The 15,230-nt window shown below is 41.2% G+C and overlaps 1 protein-coding gene across 7 annotated transcripts in view; it reads right to left on the minus strand.

Annotated features, from left to right (window-relative positions):
- Zup1 (zinc finger containing ubiquitin peptidase 1) overlaps window positions 1-15,230 on the minus strand; it is a 30,150-nt gene extending 14,920 nt beyond the window's left edge. Inside the window, exons 1-5 of one of the 7 annotated variants that reach the window (XR_010060650.1) lie at window positions 15,092-15,227; window positions 13,019-13,588; window positions 10,095-10,205; window positions 6,626-6,747; window positions 1,623-1,791 (exon numbers count right to left, since the gene is read on the minus strand). Coding sequence is in view for 6 of the 7 variants with exons in the window: in XM_063279066.1 (XP_063135136.1) it covers window positions 3,172-3,354; window positions 6,626-6,747; window positions 10,095-10,205; window positions 13,019-13,574 (972 nt within the window). In the remaining variant the exon portion in view is untranslated. Of the gene's footprint in view, window positions 1-1,622; window positions 1,792-2,726; window positions 2,881-2,912; window positions 3,355-6,625; window positions 9,089-10,094; window positions 10,206-12,019; window positions 12,153-13,018; window positions 13,589-15,091 lie in introns of those variants that run through there. The other 6 variants (NM_001008308.1, XM_039098589.2, XM_039098591.2 and 3 more) reach the window with 6 other exon arrangements.

A 15,230-nucleotide genomic window follows, 5' to 3' on the forward strand; every position in this document is an offset into this window, starting at 1 on the left:
ATTAGATGAGATTTAGACTGCTGACAGTTCAATAAGAGTTTGATAAATTTTACTGCCAAAGCAATACGTTCAGCAGAAACCATACTTTGACTAGTGAAGCGTTACTGCGCTATGGACAGGTATGTAGGAAGTTCTTCAGTGCTTACAGTCAGTCACCACATTAGGAAGGACATCTTGCGATGTTCAGTAGTGTGTGTGTGTGTGTGTGTGTGTGTGTGTGTGTGTGTGTGTATGTGTATGTGTATAAAATGCAATTTCAACTTGTAATATTTTCAACTTACAATGAATTTATCAACACATAATTCACTGTAAATGAAAACGCTTCTGCAATTTTATGCTAATTTTTATTTTCTTTAATGTGGCTTTAATAGATGGAAAATTCATGCAGCTCATGTTTCTGTATTGTATTCAGTTAACCAATAATTGAAGCTAAACGTTTAGCGGCGTGATTGCCGTGGCGTAACCAAGCACTTTCTGCCTAGATTGAGGAGGTCTCTGTAAGAGGGAAGTCTTGTCTGGGAATGTAAATATGGTCAAATCCCCCTGGGTGGGTAATGCATGGGCCCCACAGGAAAGCTACTATAGTGTCACCAAATGGACACGATACGCCTACTAAACTGTCTTCTAAATGTTATATTTAAATCCATCGAGCAGTACTATTGTACATTTTCATCAGAGAAGATTCTTTTGATAGTGAGTGTCGGTAACTACTCAGAGAAGTGAGTGAGATTAAATGACCATTTGATAATCAGCCCTAAATGAGTTGTCCGCATTAATCCCTCCAGGGTCAGGAAATAGCAAGGAAGAGGGCGTTGTTAAACAGCAGAACCCGAGGAAGAGATAAAATGTGCAATGCTGTCTTCTAGGCATGGCATGGCTGCTGGCATTCAAACGCAGCAGTGGTGACAATGCACTAAGCTAGAAACACTTTGTCACAGAGATAGGGGTATTCACAAGGACTCACCCATCTCTGTGGATTTACAGGCACTAAACAGTGATTAAATGAGAACTAATAAGATCCTTCCCCTTCCATAGAAGCTATAGAAAGTTCATGGTTACTGGGGACTGGGTGTGAAGAAACATGTTTTGTAACCCATGCTCCTGTAAATACCTTTCATTCATGTTCTTTTAAGCAACCCTTAACCCAAACCAAATAAACCCAAACAAACAAAAAAATGTGGAACTATGGCTGCGATGGCATCAAGGGGTAATGGTGGGTACTAGCTGGGAAGAGGAAAAGGGAGCAGCAGAAGTTGAGGGACAAAAGAGGGTAGTGGGGTGGTGGTGAATATGACCAAAATATATTACATACATGTATAAAAATATCATATTGAAACATTATTATATAGAATTAATATATGCTAATAAAATGTAAAATTCAAAAGGTTCATTTCCCATTGTTGTGAGTTAATACAATTGAAGACAAATTATTTTAAGTGAATTATTTACTATAAAAATAGAAGTTTAGAAGTTTTAAAATGTTTTGTAAACAATATGTGAACATACAATTTCACCTCAAATTATATAAACTGTTGACTGAAAATGCAGCAAATTCCAGTGGTTTTATTCCTCCAGCGGTACATGCAATATTAAAACTGTGACTTGAATTTTTAAGCACTCACCAGAAGTTTTTGTTTTTCCATCATCAATACCAACAGCGATTGATTCCAACATGTCAGCTTTTCTGCTGTGGAACTCAGATGGATGCATTCGTCCCCTCGTTACTTCTAGCTCCATGTGTCGCAGCTGCTGTTGTTTGTATCCTCCAGAATTATCTAAGCCGTACTGCCGCTGTGAACATAAAACAAGTATCTTATCTTTACGTCCCTGTACTTCGACCACGTGGAAACTTATAACTCTCATTTTTTGGAAATGTATGTTGAAATATTCTGGTTTTTGGATTTTTTCACACAAGTAACTGTAAAGAGTTAATGAAAATTAAAATATACATCCATAACTTAATAATTAGATATTTCTTTAAGCTTCTGTAACCCTTATATAGAATTAGTTGCTTTCCTTATAGTACAAAAATGAAAGACCCAGCTTTTTGTTAAGGTATTAAGAAAAGTAAAATCCCAAAGATACTGATGGTTTCAAAAGAACTTATGGGAACTTGCTATTTGTCCCAACGCTGCTTCAGTAAGGCCTACTTAGTTCACTCACTACTCAAGCATGCTATGTCATAAATGAGCTGTGTTTCTGCAAAATGGACGGAGACTCAAACATCAACCGCCTTTACGGATAAACTTCCTGAGACCTAAACAACTTACAGGGTGACATCATTATCATGGTTAATCTCCATTACCAAGTTGAAATGATTTTAAAATCACACTGAAAACAAATTTTTGGGCATGTCTGTGAGTCTGTGTCTAGACTGGGTTAACAGAGAGAGGAAATCCACCCTAAATATGGCACTATCCCATGGGGTGAGTGGAAAGGATACAGAAGTTCATCCCTCCCTGTTTCCTGGCTATGAACACAATGTGGGCAGGCACAACCATACCCTCTTCCTTTAAGGTGCCTCTGGTCAGTTATTTAATCAACAATGTGTAAGAACGCTTACCAAGGAGTGGGCCTCTACTGACCATGGACTCTTAGGCCTCTGGAACTGGTTTATGAGGAGGATTGTGGATGTTTCAAACTTAAAGCTCAAAAAGCCCTTGAATATTGTGAGCATGGCTTATGGGGGTGGGAGGATGGACAAAAGAGTGGAGAGATGAGAATACCAGGAAGAATGTAACAGTGGCAGCTTGGCTCAGCGGGTGTCAGAGGCAAGGTGGGTTCCCAGCTCCTGCTCCTAGCACCACGTCTCCACACACTCCACCACGGTGAGAAGGAACTAACTCTCTGAAACTGTAAGCAAGCCCTTAGATGCTTCCTTTGTAAGAGTTACCTTGGTGTGGTATCTCTTCACAGCAATAGAATATTAAGATAACTGTAAAAGAAATAAGCACATTAACAGGGAAATGGGCACTGTGCACTGAGATCAAAGGAACCTTTATTCTATCCACTAAAGGCTCCATCTAAAATAAGGGGGCGGGGGAGGGGCGCGGGAGGGGCGTGGCAGGAAACTGAGACTGCCACTGAAGGGTTCTCTAAAAACAAACAAAAACAAACAAACAAAAAACCCTATCATATAGGAAAGTGTTTCCCCATGGTTGACACACTAGGTTAATTACAACTGTGGTCCAAGGGGCAAGGCTCTATCTCCAGATAGTAGCAGAACTTGAATGTTGATGCAGGATTCACTGGGTTTTGCACTATGGCTCTAGAGAGCCACTGAGGCCATGAGTGTGCAGAGTCCTCCCACGGCAGTGTCCCAGCAAGGAGGCCCGGAGAGGTCAGAGAGTAAAGCTGTGAAGGTAAAGCAGAAGTTTGTAAGAGAGATCCTAGGATGCTGGCGATGACAGAGCCATAGGCTGTCTACTGAGGAAAGTAGGTGTAGAGTGAAAATGGCCCCAAAGAAGGCTATTTGAACTACAGGCAGTAGAGCAGGAGAGGCAGGACTACCCAAGCCCTCTGGAGTCCAGTGATTCCATCGCAAGTCCCAGATGCCTAACACGGAGCTACTGGGTTTGGTGCTTGTTCTGCTGCACTGTGCCTTTACACTGGCCTGATATTTCTTTTGCTGTATCATCACTCTTCCTCTTGGAAGCAGAACACCCACTCTGCACCATCGTATAGTAGAAGAACAAAGTGTGTTCTGTAATGTTATACAGGCTAACAGATAGGAGGTAGGTTAAACCTCACTAAGACTCTGACCTTACACTTTCGAACAGTACTGTACTAAAGACCATGAGATCATTTGAAGTCATGTACTTACATGCATAAAACAAGTATATACATTTTTTAAAAAAAAATGTGATGTGTTTGGGTGTCAAGGTAACAAATAGAGTTGCAATAGTACATTTTGACTGTCAACTTGATGGGATTTTCAATAAGCTTGAAGAGCTAGTGGAATGGTTCAATATTGAATCAAATCTCTGAAACCCATAGTAGAAGGGCAGAACTGATTCCCCAATGCTGTTCTCCGATTTCCACATGTGCTCTATGACATTGGAAAAGAAATGCACACAAATGCACAGAAGTAATAGATAAAATAAAAGTCACCATGGAAACAACCCTTGAGAGATGAATATGAGAGAGCTTATAGATTTGGTTAATTGAAATGGGAAACCTAGTTTGAATATGTATTGCACAATCCCATGGACTAGTCTTCCAGACTGAATAGAAAGGGCAAAGTGCACTGAGACCTCTAAATCATTTTATTGCTTCCTTAACTGTGGATGCAGAAAACCCAGCTACCTCCTAATCCTCCTGCCATGCCTTCCTCACTGTGACAGATTGTATCCCCTCAAACTGTAAGCCAGATGAACACTCTCCACTTTATGTTGCTTCTTGTCAGGTATTTGTTTGATCACAGCTACAAGTATCTAACACAATAACAAACTTTTTAAATGTTAGGGACTTTCTGTATTGTTGATATCCAAAAGGCCTTGTATATTTTTACGGTGTTGCGTTTTAAACATGAAACCACAGGCCCTGTTTTGAATACCTGTGTCTCAGACCAAGGTGCTATTTTGGGAGGCTTTTGTAGAACCTGTAGGAAGTTGTGCTTTCCTGGTAAAAAGAGGCCAGTAAAGAGCAGGCCCAATTCCTGTTATACCATTGGCTTCCTGTTTGCTCCACTGTGATGTGAATGGCCTCTCCATGTGGTTCCCACTATGATGGCCTGAAATTGTGAGTCCAAATAAAAATTTCCTCCCTTAAGTTGTTTCTGTAGACAAGTAGGATCACAGTACTGTAAAAAACTAATACGAATGATAAAACACACACACACACACACACACACACACACACACACACACACAATTATGAGGGGCGGGGGAATCCTAAATTAGATCTTCCAAAATATATTTCAAGGAAAAACAGTCATGTGTAAAATGTCTGGGAAAAAAAAAAGAAAATTGTATGTATAATACACAATACTAAAGGCTTTCAGGCAAATATAAATCTGGAAACATTTTTAGATCTGCTCATAAACCCTTTATGGCTTATCCTGTTAACACATACAAATGACATTAAGAACTCTACAGGGGCTGGGGATTTAGCTCAGTGGTAGAGCGCTTACCTAGGAAGCGCAAGGCCCTGGGTTCGGTCCCCAGCTCCGAAAAAAAGAACCAAAAAAAAAAAAGAACTCTACAAGTATTGTCAGTACAAATAACTGTAGTTCACAAATTAGAAATGGAAAGGGAGAAACATTAACATTTTTAAAGCATTAAAATCCCCCACATGCTGCAACTTTAGTCCAATAGATACTACATTCACATAAGGAAAATGCGCCCTCAAAAATCATAAACTACTAAACTCTGAACATCCACTAAAATACAAAATGTCTTCACTGTGTTCTTTAAAGGCACTTAGGACTAAGGAGAGAGAGACACACGACCTTTAAGGAAACAGCTTCTCAGTATAGCGCCCCACCTTCATGTCAGCCGACATTTGCACAGCTTCACCATTGCATAGCCTGACAGGCACACTTCTCTACCTAACAGTTGTCTAATCCAGGGAAAAATCACGAAACACTTTCATTTTTCTTCTTCATTTAAAGACAGAAAATAAGGAAAAACAAACAACAAAACCCTGTGAATTTCCTATAAAGACTTTTACATAATTTATCTGAAATGATTATTCTAATGTCTGAACACTGTTTTAGGGTTTTTTTGTTTCTTTGTAATGTGCCCCAGGTTCGTCTCAAACTCAAGAGATTCATCTTCCTCTGTCTCTCTAGTGCTAGGATTAAAGGCATGGGGCACCGCTTTATTTTTTTATTTTTACTGTGCACAAGGGTGTGTGTGTGTGTGTGTGTGTGTGTGTGTGTGTGTGTGTGTGTGTGTGTGTGTGTGTGTACATACATGCATGAGCATGTGGCTGTGTGGGTAACTGTAGGGCGCCCTCCAGTGATGAACAACAGTACTGCGCATGCGCAGGTTTTGCACCTGGCGTCAGTTGGCCGGTAATATGCTAATGAGGGGGCGGTGCCATGCTAGTGAGGTGATTCATTCTCCGCCAATCCCTGGAGGACAAGTAGCAGGGGTGATAGTGGGGTGATTCGTGCTCCGCCAATCCCTGAAAGACAATTAGCATAGCCCCAGCCTGTTGTGTATATAAGGCGAGCGCTTTTGCCGCTCGAGGTCCCTGTATCAGCAAAGAGGTGGTCCTGCAATAAAGGCTATTGAGAAGAATCAGACCGTCCTTGGCCTTGGCCGAGGTGGGCGCGACAGGTGACAAGTAAGAATGGGGCTGCCTGGAGCTAAATTCCAAGCAGTTAAAAGATGCCTGAAGTAGGGGCTAGAAAATGAGCTCAGGTCCTAGGCCACAGCAGTCTTAACCACTGAGCCATCTCTCCAGCTTCAAAAAATAACTACTTTTAAATGTTTTTCCCCCAATACACTATAAGGTACACAAAAATATTTTTTACAAAACATGGACAGACTAGTACAAGTCTTTTTGACTGTGAATCTTAGCTTTTAATGGCAGAGCCATTATTTCTAAACCTTGTTAGACATCTGACAACGATACTTATAAGAACTCTACTCAATAAAACTGTTACTAATCTTTGTACCTGCAATTTCTGAAACTCTTCCCTTTCTTGTCTTGATTCTTCAGATTTCCTCTTTCTCTCTTCTTCTTGCTGAAGCTGGTGAGCTAATTCTCTGTCACTAGAACACTGGACTCTGTCCATGCCTATTGGAGAGGGACAACCCGAATGAGTCAGTGCTTAGGCTCTAACAAGCATTTCTCATTAACTAGCAATTGTGAACATCCTAACACCTTTAGGGAGAAAAACAAAGGGTGAGCGGTTGAAAGACCCTTATCATTGATATCTCTGAACACAACTAATGGAAAGAAAAAAGTAATAAATAATATAAAATATATATTCACAACCTCCAACTGTTTCATTACATTACAGTTTTTACCCGAACAAGCTGAATAATTTTATAGCATAATGCCATGCTTCCTCTCTCCCACTGAAACTCAGATTCTTTAGTCAATGGCTTGTATTGTATTGTAATGTATTGAGTCTTGTTTCCTAAATTCTTTACTGGTCAGGGTCCTCCAGTAACAGGACTGAGGGCAAGATAAGAAAACACCACACACAGGCGTGTGTGTGTATGTACACACACACACAGAGACAGACAGACAGAAAGATATAGAAAACCTTATTAAATATCACGAATCATACGGGAATAGATCACATAATGATACAAATGAAAAGTTCTTGATAGCCTGAGACACAGAGAAACCAGTAGTGAAAGTTGAAAGTGCCAGAACCAGTTTGGCAAAATCAGATATCCCAGTGTGAGGTCAAAGGCTCAAAATTTCTGGTAGGGATTATCAGAGTTCCAGCATCCAAAAGTCAGACATCCTGGAGTATAACCCAGGGAGCAGCTGCACCCAGGGAGCAGCTGCAGGGAAAGAAAGCCCCATCCAGAAGGAGGAGCCAAAGTGATTCTGCCACTGCTTCGGCTTTCCTGGTCCACCTATAGTACTAGCGACACTGGACACTACTTGCCCACGCTGAATGCACATCTTCTTCATTCTGTTTGCCAACGCACCCATCAGTTATTCTGAAAACATCCTCAGAGATACACCCAGAAGAAACAGTTAGGAGTCTTCTAGGTACTCCTCAATTCAGAGACAGTACAATGCACACACCTGTTGATTAACCCATTTTACACCTTCCCACTGGTTCTAGTTTCCACTCTTGGGCATGTACTGCACAACTGATTTTTAGCATGCCCTGAGACTGTTTCATTGGTTTATAGAATACAATACAAAGCCTATCCCTAAAGTAAGAATTATCAGACATTCTGCTTTGAAAAAATTACCCCTTCCACAGCATCCTCTTACAATCTTACTCAAAGGAAGATAGCTGTGCTGGCTAGTTTTAGGTCAACTTGACACAAGCTAGAGTTTACACTTAGCCAGAGCTACATAGTGAGACTCCATCTCAAAAAACAATACAACAGTAAAGAAAGACCGAGTGCAGGCAAGTCTGTAGTGCGTTCTGTAGTGACTGGTGTTGGAAGGCCCAGTCCTTGTAGGTGATGCCACCCCTGGGCTGATATCCCTGGGTGCTCTAAGAAAGGAGTCTGAACAAGTCAGGGCAAAACAAGCCACTCAGCAGCACTTCATGGCCTTTGCATCAGCTCCTGCCTACAGGTTCCTGCCTTGAGTCCCTTCCCTGAATTCCCTCAGTGGTGAACTGGAAATGTTTGGATAAAATAAACCCTTTCCTGCCCAGGTTACTCTTGTTGGTAGTGTTTTATTACAGCAACAGGAACCCTAAACAACGACAGTGGCATGCCAACTGGGGTAGACAGCAGAAGACCACTGACGTGAAATAATCTTCCATCAATATTCTACTAATTTGGGGTTGGGGATTTAGCTCAGTGGTAGAGCGCTTGCCTAGCGAGTGCAAGGCCCTTGGTTCGGTCCCCAGCTCCGAAAAAAAGAAAAAAAAAGAAAAAGAAAAAAAAGAATATTCTACTAATTTTCCTCTTGTGGTAATGAGCAAAGCAGGTACATGATGCATAGAGATCACGGTTATTGGTGGTAAATCATCGAACGCTAAAATCTCCTACTTTACCAGGAGCTGTCTACATACTCCCAAATACTGACAGAGTAATAAAAATATAAACAACTTCTCTTAGAGGTCACTTTATTTTTCAGTGGCCCTAGGAGACTCATACAAGACCCTATACCTTCGAGAGCTCTATATGAAGTATTTAATATTATTTAAAGAGACAGACAGCAGGCTCAGGAGATAGCTCGGTCAGGAAGAGCTTGCCTCACAGACATAAGGACCTAAGCTCAGTGCCCAGAATCATGTGAAACATGTGTGTATGGTTGTCCATGATTGTAACTCCAGCATTATTAGGGAGGTGGAGATAGAAGCAAACTTGGGAGCTTAACTGGTGTGTTCCAAGATACTAAGAAACTCATCTTAAAGGAGTTGTACGGCCTTCCTGAGGATGACATCGCAGGTCGGGTGTCCACACAGGCACATACCCACTCACAAGTACTTAGACACACATGCAATGTAAAGAGAGAAAACAGAAGAAAAAGTCATTATTACACTGATTATTTTAGGAGACAACCAAGTGGAAACACATTGAGATTTTTAAATTACTATTGTGAAACAATTTCTCTGAGATTGAAACATTTCATCCTGCACAGTAGCTCTTTTAATAGGAATAAACAAAAAAACAACAGCAACAACAAAAAAAAGCTTTGGAAGTCCCTGAAACTTGCTAGATTTACTAGGCTTCTTCCTGTTAGAGTAAGAAGGGAGCCAAGCTACAAGGACTCTCAGACAAGCCTGTTGCCTAGAAGAGATTTAGACCAACCGAGCCCTTGGAAAGAACACTCTCTAACCACCTCACTCTTCAACCACCGGAGGCGATTGCAGGCTGTGCAGTACGCTCCAGGTTTCCCAGGTTTTGTGAGCTATCCCCCATGACTGAGTGGGCCGTGGAGATATGATGTCTCTGAGTAACCCCTCACCCATACTCCTGTAATTGATGCAAATAAAACTCATCAGTTCACCAAAGTGGATTTTGGTAACACCAGTACTTTGGTCTATTGTGGGTTCCTTATCTTAGATGTGTGTGTTGAATCTCCCCAGGAATCATTTTGTCACATTACAGTCTCAAGGTCCACATACATTCAGTTTTTAAACTTGGCAGCTTCTTATTTCAAAAGTTTTGCTGGCTAAATGCTAACTTCGTTACTTTAAACCAATGAAAAACCAGCCTCGACTTGTCAATGAAAACTTTAGAAGGCACATAGCTTAAAAAGTACTGTGTTAAACGAGGATCCCCTCACACGTCGGAGCAATACCCAGGATATATAACCCTTGCTTGGATGCTGTCTCCATAGGTCACACTTCACAAGGAAAGCAGTGCAGCCACATGAGAATTATCTAAAGGACGGATTTACTTTTAAATTGCATGACTTTATTCATGGTTAACCTAAGAGATGTGTATTCTAAGAAGCAGAAAGTGATATAATTTTAGACATAAACATACCTTGTTGAAAGCTGCTTTCTTCTAAATGCAAGTCCACATGTTCTTGGAGAATGTGATAATTTGTACAGACAAGCCCACACATGGGACAGTCATAGAGTGGTTGATGACAGTCTGTATTAGAAACAAAGGTAAGATAGTTTAATTTGCTAGATTTTTAGACTTTTCGCCCCATGCCAAGGACTATCAACTTTATGAGTAAAATGTTTCTGTAGTTAGCATTAAACACATCACCAAGCATAGTGGCACACACTTCTTCTAATCATGGCATGAGGAGGCAAAGACAATCAGATTCCTGTGAGGTAAAGTAAGCCTGGTCCCATATCAATCTGCAGGTCAGCCAAGGCTATACTGAGACCCTGACTCAATAAATAAACCAAACACGACGTCTTTCTACTACTTTCTACCCTTGTTTTAAAATAAAAGCTCTTTATCATTGAACTTAAAAGCTACATCTCTGGGGCCGGTGAGAGTGGTGAGTAGACAAAGGTGCTTGTCATTAGCCTGATGACCTGAGCTTGATGTATGGAACCCATACTGCGACGAAGGCAACTCCCAGTGTCACCCCTGACCTCCATGTATGTGTAAAAATACAACAGATGCAAAATAGAAATAAGCAGCTTTGAGGTTGGTATTTGTACTAACTTCACAATATTGTTTGGACATGGTTGGTGCTTATGCCAGCCTTGGAGGATGAGAACACTGGATGGTGATAGCTAATCTGGGAGACTGAGGGTTTTGGTAATAAAACACAGTATACAGTGATGTGAGTGAGGTGCAATGGGTTAAGGTCTAATTCTTCAAAATGAATAAAATTACTTTTCTGCTTCTGTAGACAAAATACCAACCAGAGCTCCCAGGGATGGCTCCAGCTGCATATGTAGCAGAGGATGGGCTTGTTGGGCACCAATGGGAGGAGAAGCCCTTGGTCCTGCCAAGGCTGGAACCCCCAGTGTAGGGGGAATGTTAGCTTGGGAAGGGGCAGTGGTTGGGGGGGGGATACCGGCATAGAAGAAGGGGGAGGGGAGGGGGAATGAGATAGGGGGTTCATGGTTGGGAAACAGGGAAAGGGGATAACACTTGAAATGTAAATTTTTAAAAAATCCAATAAAAATAAATAAAATAAAACTAGAATTTAAAATAGAATACAATGAGAATGCCTACGGAAATAATAAAAATAGCAAATTCGTAAGGAATATCTGAGTAAATAGGAGCTGGGAGGCCTGAAACCCGACTCCTACAGATACAGTTACATTCCAAATTCTCACGATATACACTGCACACAACATATACAGAACCCGAACATCACAATCTGTAGAAGAATGTAAGTTGATACTTTATGACTTCAAAGGAAAAATGGCCACTGTAGGCGATATATAGAAAAGAAAGACAAATCAAATTTAAACCCTACAAAAATAAAAGGGTATGCAATAGTATTGGATAACCACCTAAGTCAAGGATTACTATTGAAAATGTATGTTCAAAGCAATTGAATAAGATATGTCAACAGATACATGGAGGCAGATATAAAAAAATATAAACATAAGAATGCACAAAAGAAAAAATACAAAAACCATACACATTGCAATAGAGGGAATCAACTAAAATTATTGATAACAATGGAAATGTATATAAAAAGAATACACACTGACTTTAGGCCTTTTCCAAGGCTATTTGCAAATTTTTTTTTCAAAAATTAATTCAAAGAAGTCATAGTTCTAAGTGCAGAATACAAAACTCTTAAAAACTTTTAGAAACTGGCAGTGAGTTTTCAAATACAACCATAAAAGATCTATAAGAAAGAAATGAAAATAAACATTAAAATTAAAATGTTTACTTTGTAAGAAAAATAGTTAAAATAAATACACACGTCATACATACAACAGGGAGAAAATATTTTCAAAGTACCTATCTGATAAGAGACTTACATCTAGACGTGTGTGGTGGCACACATCTTAACAGCAGCACTCCGGAGGCGGAGGCAGGTGAACCTGGTTGAGTTTGAAGCTATCCTGGTCTGCATAGGGAGTTCCAGGCCAGCCAAGGCTACATTGAGAGGCCCTGTATGGAAACAAGTAACAAACCCTTATATCCAAAATACATGAAGCCCCCCAATGCTTAACAATAAGAAAATGACTTAATATCCTCACCCTAGGTAGCCAACAACAGTCTCAAGACACAAGAAGCTGCTGAGATGGCTCAGCGGTTAAGAGTACCTGCTGCTCCCGCAGAGAACCCAGAATCACTTCTGGTTCTGGCCCCTCTGGGGAGCAGTCACATGAGCACATAATGTACTACATATGTGAGTGTGTAAGCAAGGCAACACTCGCGCGCACACAAAAATAAAATCAAAACTGAAAGAGCTGAAAGGAAAAATACACAAAATTATTACAGTTGTAAGTGAGAATTCCACCAGTTTCATAAAACCCACAAAACTACGAGATGGAAAATAACCCCTGGAAAGAGATGTGAACGCCAACAGGATCCAGGTGGTGGGTACCGATCGCTAAGAAAACGGAGCCCATTTTGCAGAGACTCATGAAACATGAACCAAGATAGACCACATCTCCATCTCCAGCTCTAAAATAAGTCTCATCTCAAACAGCACGGAGTGTAAACTATACCCCATTAACACAAACCCAGAGTCTAGGGCAATCGAGATGTCCTAGGCTAGTGTGAGTACAAATGCTCTCCAGAAACTAGACAGTTTCCAAGACTGCTCTCAGTTTAGCTAAAGCATTTTCTAACTGCATCAAAATCCTTATCATTTAATTTTATATTGCAATGATGGCAAATGAAAAGTAGTGTGAACGGAAATTGAATCTTAAAAGCTCACTTGTAGCAGAGAGGAAGCCAACTCTTCGGACATCGCATATTAAGCTGAGACTGCCGCTTTTGTAACAGTTTAAATAAATTGAGCGCCTTACCTTCTAACGGACTTTCTAGAAGGCTGGCATGCTTTGTTTTCACATGAATTTCCATATCTTGACTGTACCTCTCAATTCTCCCACAGAACGGACATTCGGGGGGACTGTATGTTGTTTCATAAATTGATCCTTGGGCCTCAGACAATCCGGACTGCTTTTCTCTGCTTTTCTGGTACTTTCTAGATTCAGCTACGCTCTCTGTATAAAAAGCTTCTTGTTTTAAAGTCCTATCTTTAGAAAGGCTTTCGGACGACTCCTTTGGAAAGTTCGATGCACAAGCTGAATGGATGCCTGAGGTAACTTCCACTGTACTGTGCAGCTTGGTATTACCGAGGTCTGAATTTTCATATTGCACTGCGGCTAGCGTCTCGAAGCTTTTTTCTGGCGTAGTCTGTTCAAAATGAGCGGTTTCAATATGAAAACACATTTCATTGTAATTTATACCCGACAGCTTGCAAAACGGACAGATAATTTCATTTTCCATGTGAACAATTAGGTGAGCCTTCCTATCTGGTTCTGAGGTTACAGTTTCACCACAGATGTCACAGGAAAGCATGGTGGGGCATGGACCTAGAACGGAAGTAAAACAAAACTCTAAGTTTGGAAGTCAGAGCTGAAGAAAAGCACATTTCATAAAAGGATTTGGGACTCTTCCGTGGAATATTTAGGGTTAGATTAGCTTCAGGAAAGAACTATTCAATGAACTTATCATTCCTTAAATACATACGCTTATTTATAAGTCCTTAGAAAGCCTAACTACAGGTTAAGCATTCCTGATCCAAAAATCTAAACTCCATATACTCCAAAATGTGACATGTCACCAGTGGATCTGTGAAACACAGGCACCCTGAAAATATAAATACAAACAGATAAATATATATTAAAATAAAAGCTACACATGACACAAGCAAACTTCATGTTTAGCATTGGATTCCTAAACTTTCTCGATAAAGGATATTGAACCTGTGCCTGAATGTCAAGATCTCAGAGGTAAGAATAAAATGTTTGTGGAAAACATTTCAACAAGGCATGGTGATGCATCCTTCTAATCTCAGCACTCCTGTGGCAGAGGCCAGGTGGATCTCTGGGAGTTGGGGGCCAGCCTGATTGACAGCTGAATTCCAAACTATTCAGGGTTTCACAGTGAGACTCCATCTCAAAAATAGTAATGCAAGGTATTTATCCAAGGAGTAGGGAAAAAAAAGTCTATTTATAAGTTGTCCACGTAAGATAAAGTAAAACAGAAGTCTACTGCTGATCAACTACTTGTATGTTGTATGAGGAGGAGGGTAAATGCACCTTAGTTCACTTCAGAGCTTTAAATGTGTAAAACCCTGGATCAGACAGATCACTATAGCCAGATAATGATGGAAGGCCCAAAGGTAAAAGCTCAAAGTGTTGTAGGAAAACAGCACTTATTGCCAGAGTCTAGGACACTGGGTTATAGACGCTGGGTTCATTATGTTAGCTAACACCTCATTCCTCTGAAGTTCACTATCAAACGAGTTATGAGACTGTAGATTTGATGGGCTAATGGGATATGGACTACTTATAAGCAGATGCGGAAACAAAATAAAACCTTGTAATCACAAACCCGGACCTTCCCCCTAGACTATCACCTGGCTGTCACGTATTTTACTAATAGAAAAGAAAAACGAGGGCAACTATTCCCTTCATCTAAATTCGCTTTACAAAATATCTCTGCATTTCCCTTTTTCTGGTTTCTCGTCAGACAAGTAAAAATAAGTTTGTTTCTAGAAGGAAGTTCTCTTGATACTCAGTTTCGTTTCTTCCAAGGACTGGGGCACCGGAGATAAAGGATACGCTGCAAGTGAGGGAGGACCTTTGAAGGGCTATCCTGGGTACCGGATGGCGAAGGCGGCAAGGTCCGAATCTGACAAAGTTCTGCGCCAACGTCGCACCGGTGCGGCGCAGGGAAACGGACCTGCAGTCCCCCGGAGGCGGCCTGCAGACCCGGATCCACGCGTGGACCGCCGCTCTCCCCCACCGCGGGAACCAGACACCGCCCGCAAGCGCGCCCCACACCGCCCGCCTAATTGCCACGGGCCAGACCTCCCGGGACTCAGCCTTGTCGCGGGCCGCCGAGAGCCCTCCGCAGTACCGCAGTCACAACAGCTCTTCCTCACTGGCCCGGGAGGGGAGAGATCCCAGCATGCTCCGCAGCAGATCTGAGTTGCGATGCATTCTGGGA

Source organism: Rattus norvegicus, chromosome 20, assembly GCF_036323735.1.
Source record: "Rattus norvegicus strain BN/NHsdMcwi chromosome 20, GRCr8, whole genome shotgun sequence".
In the NCBI taxonomy this organism is placed as follows: Eukaryota; Metazoa; Chordata; class Mammalia; order Rodentia; family Muridae; genus Rattus; species Rattus norvegicus.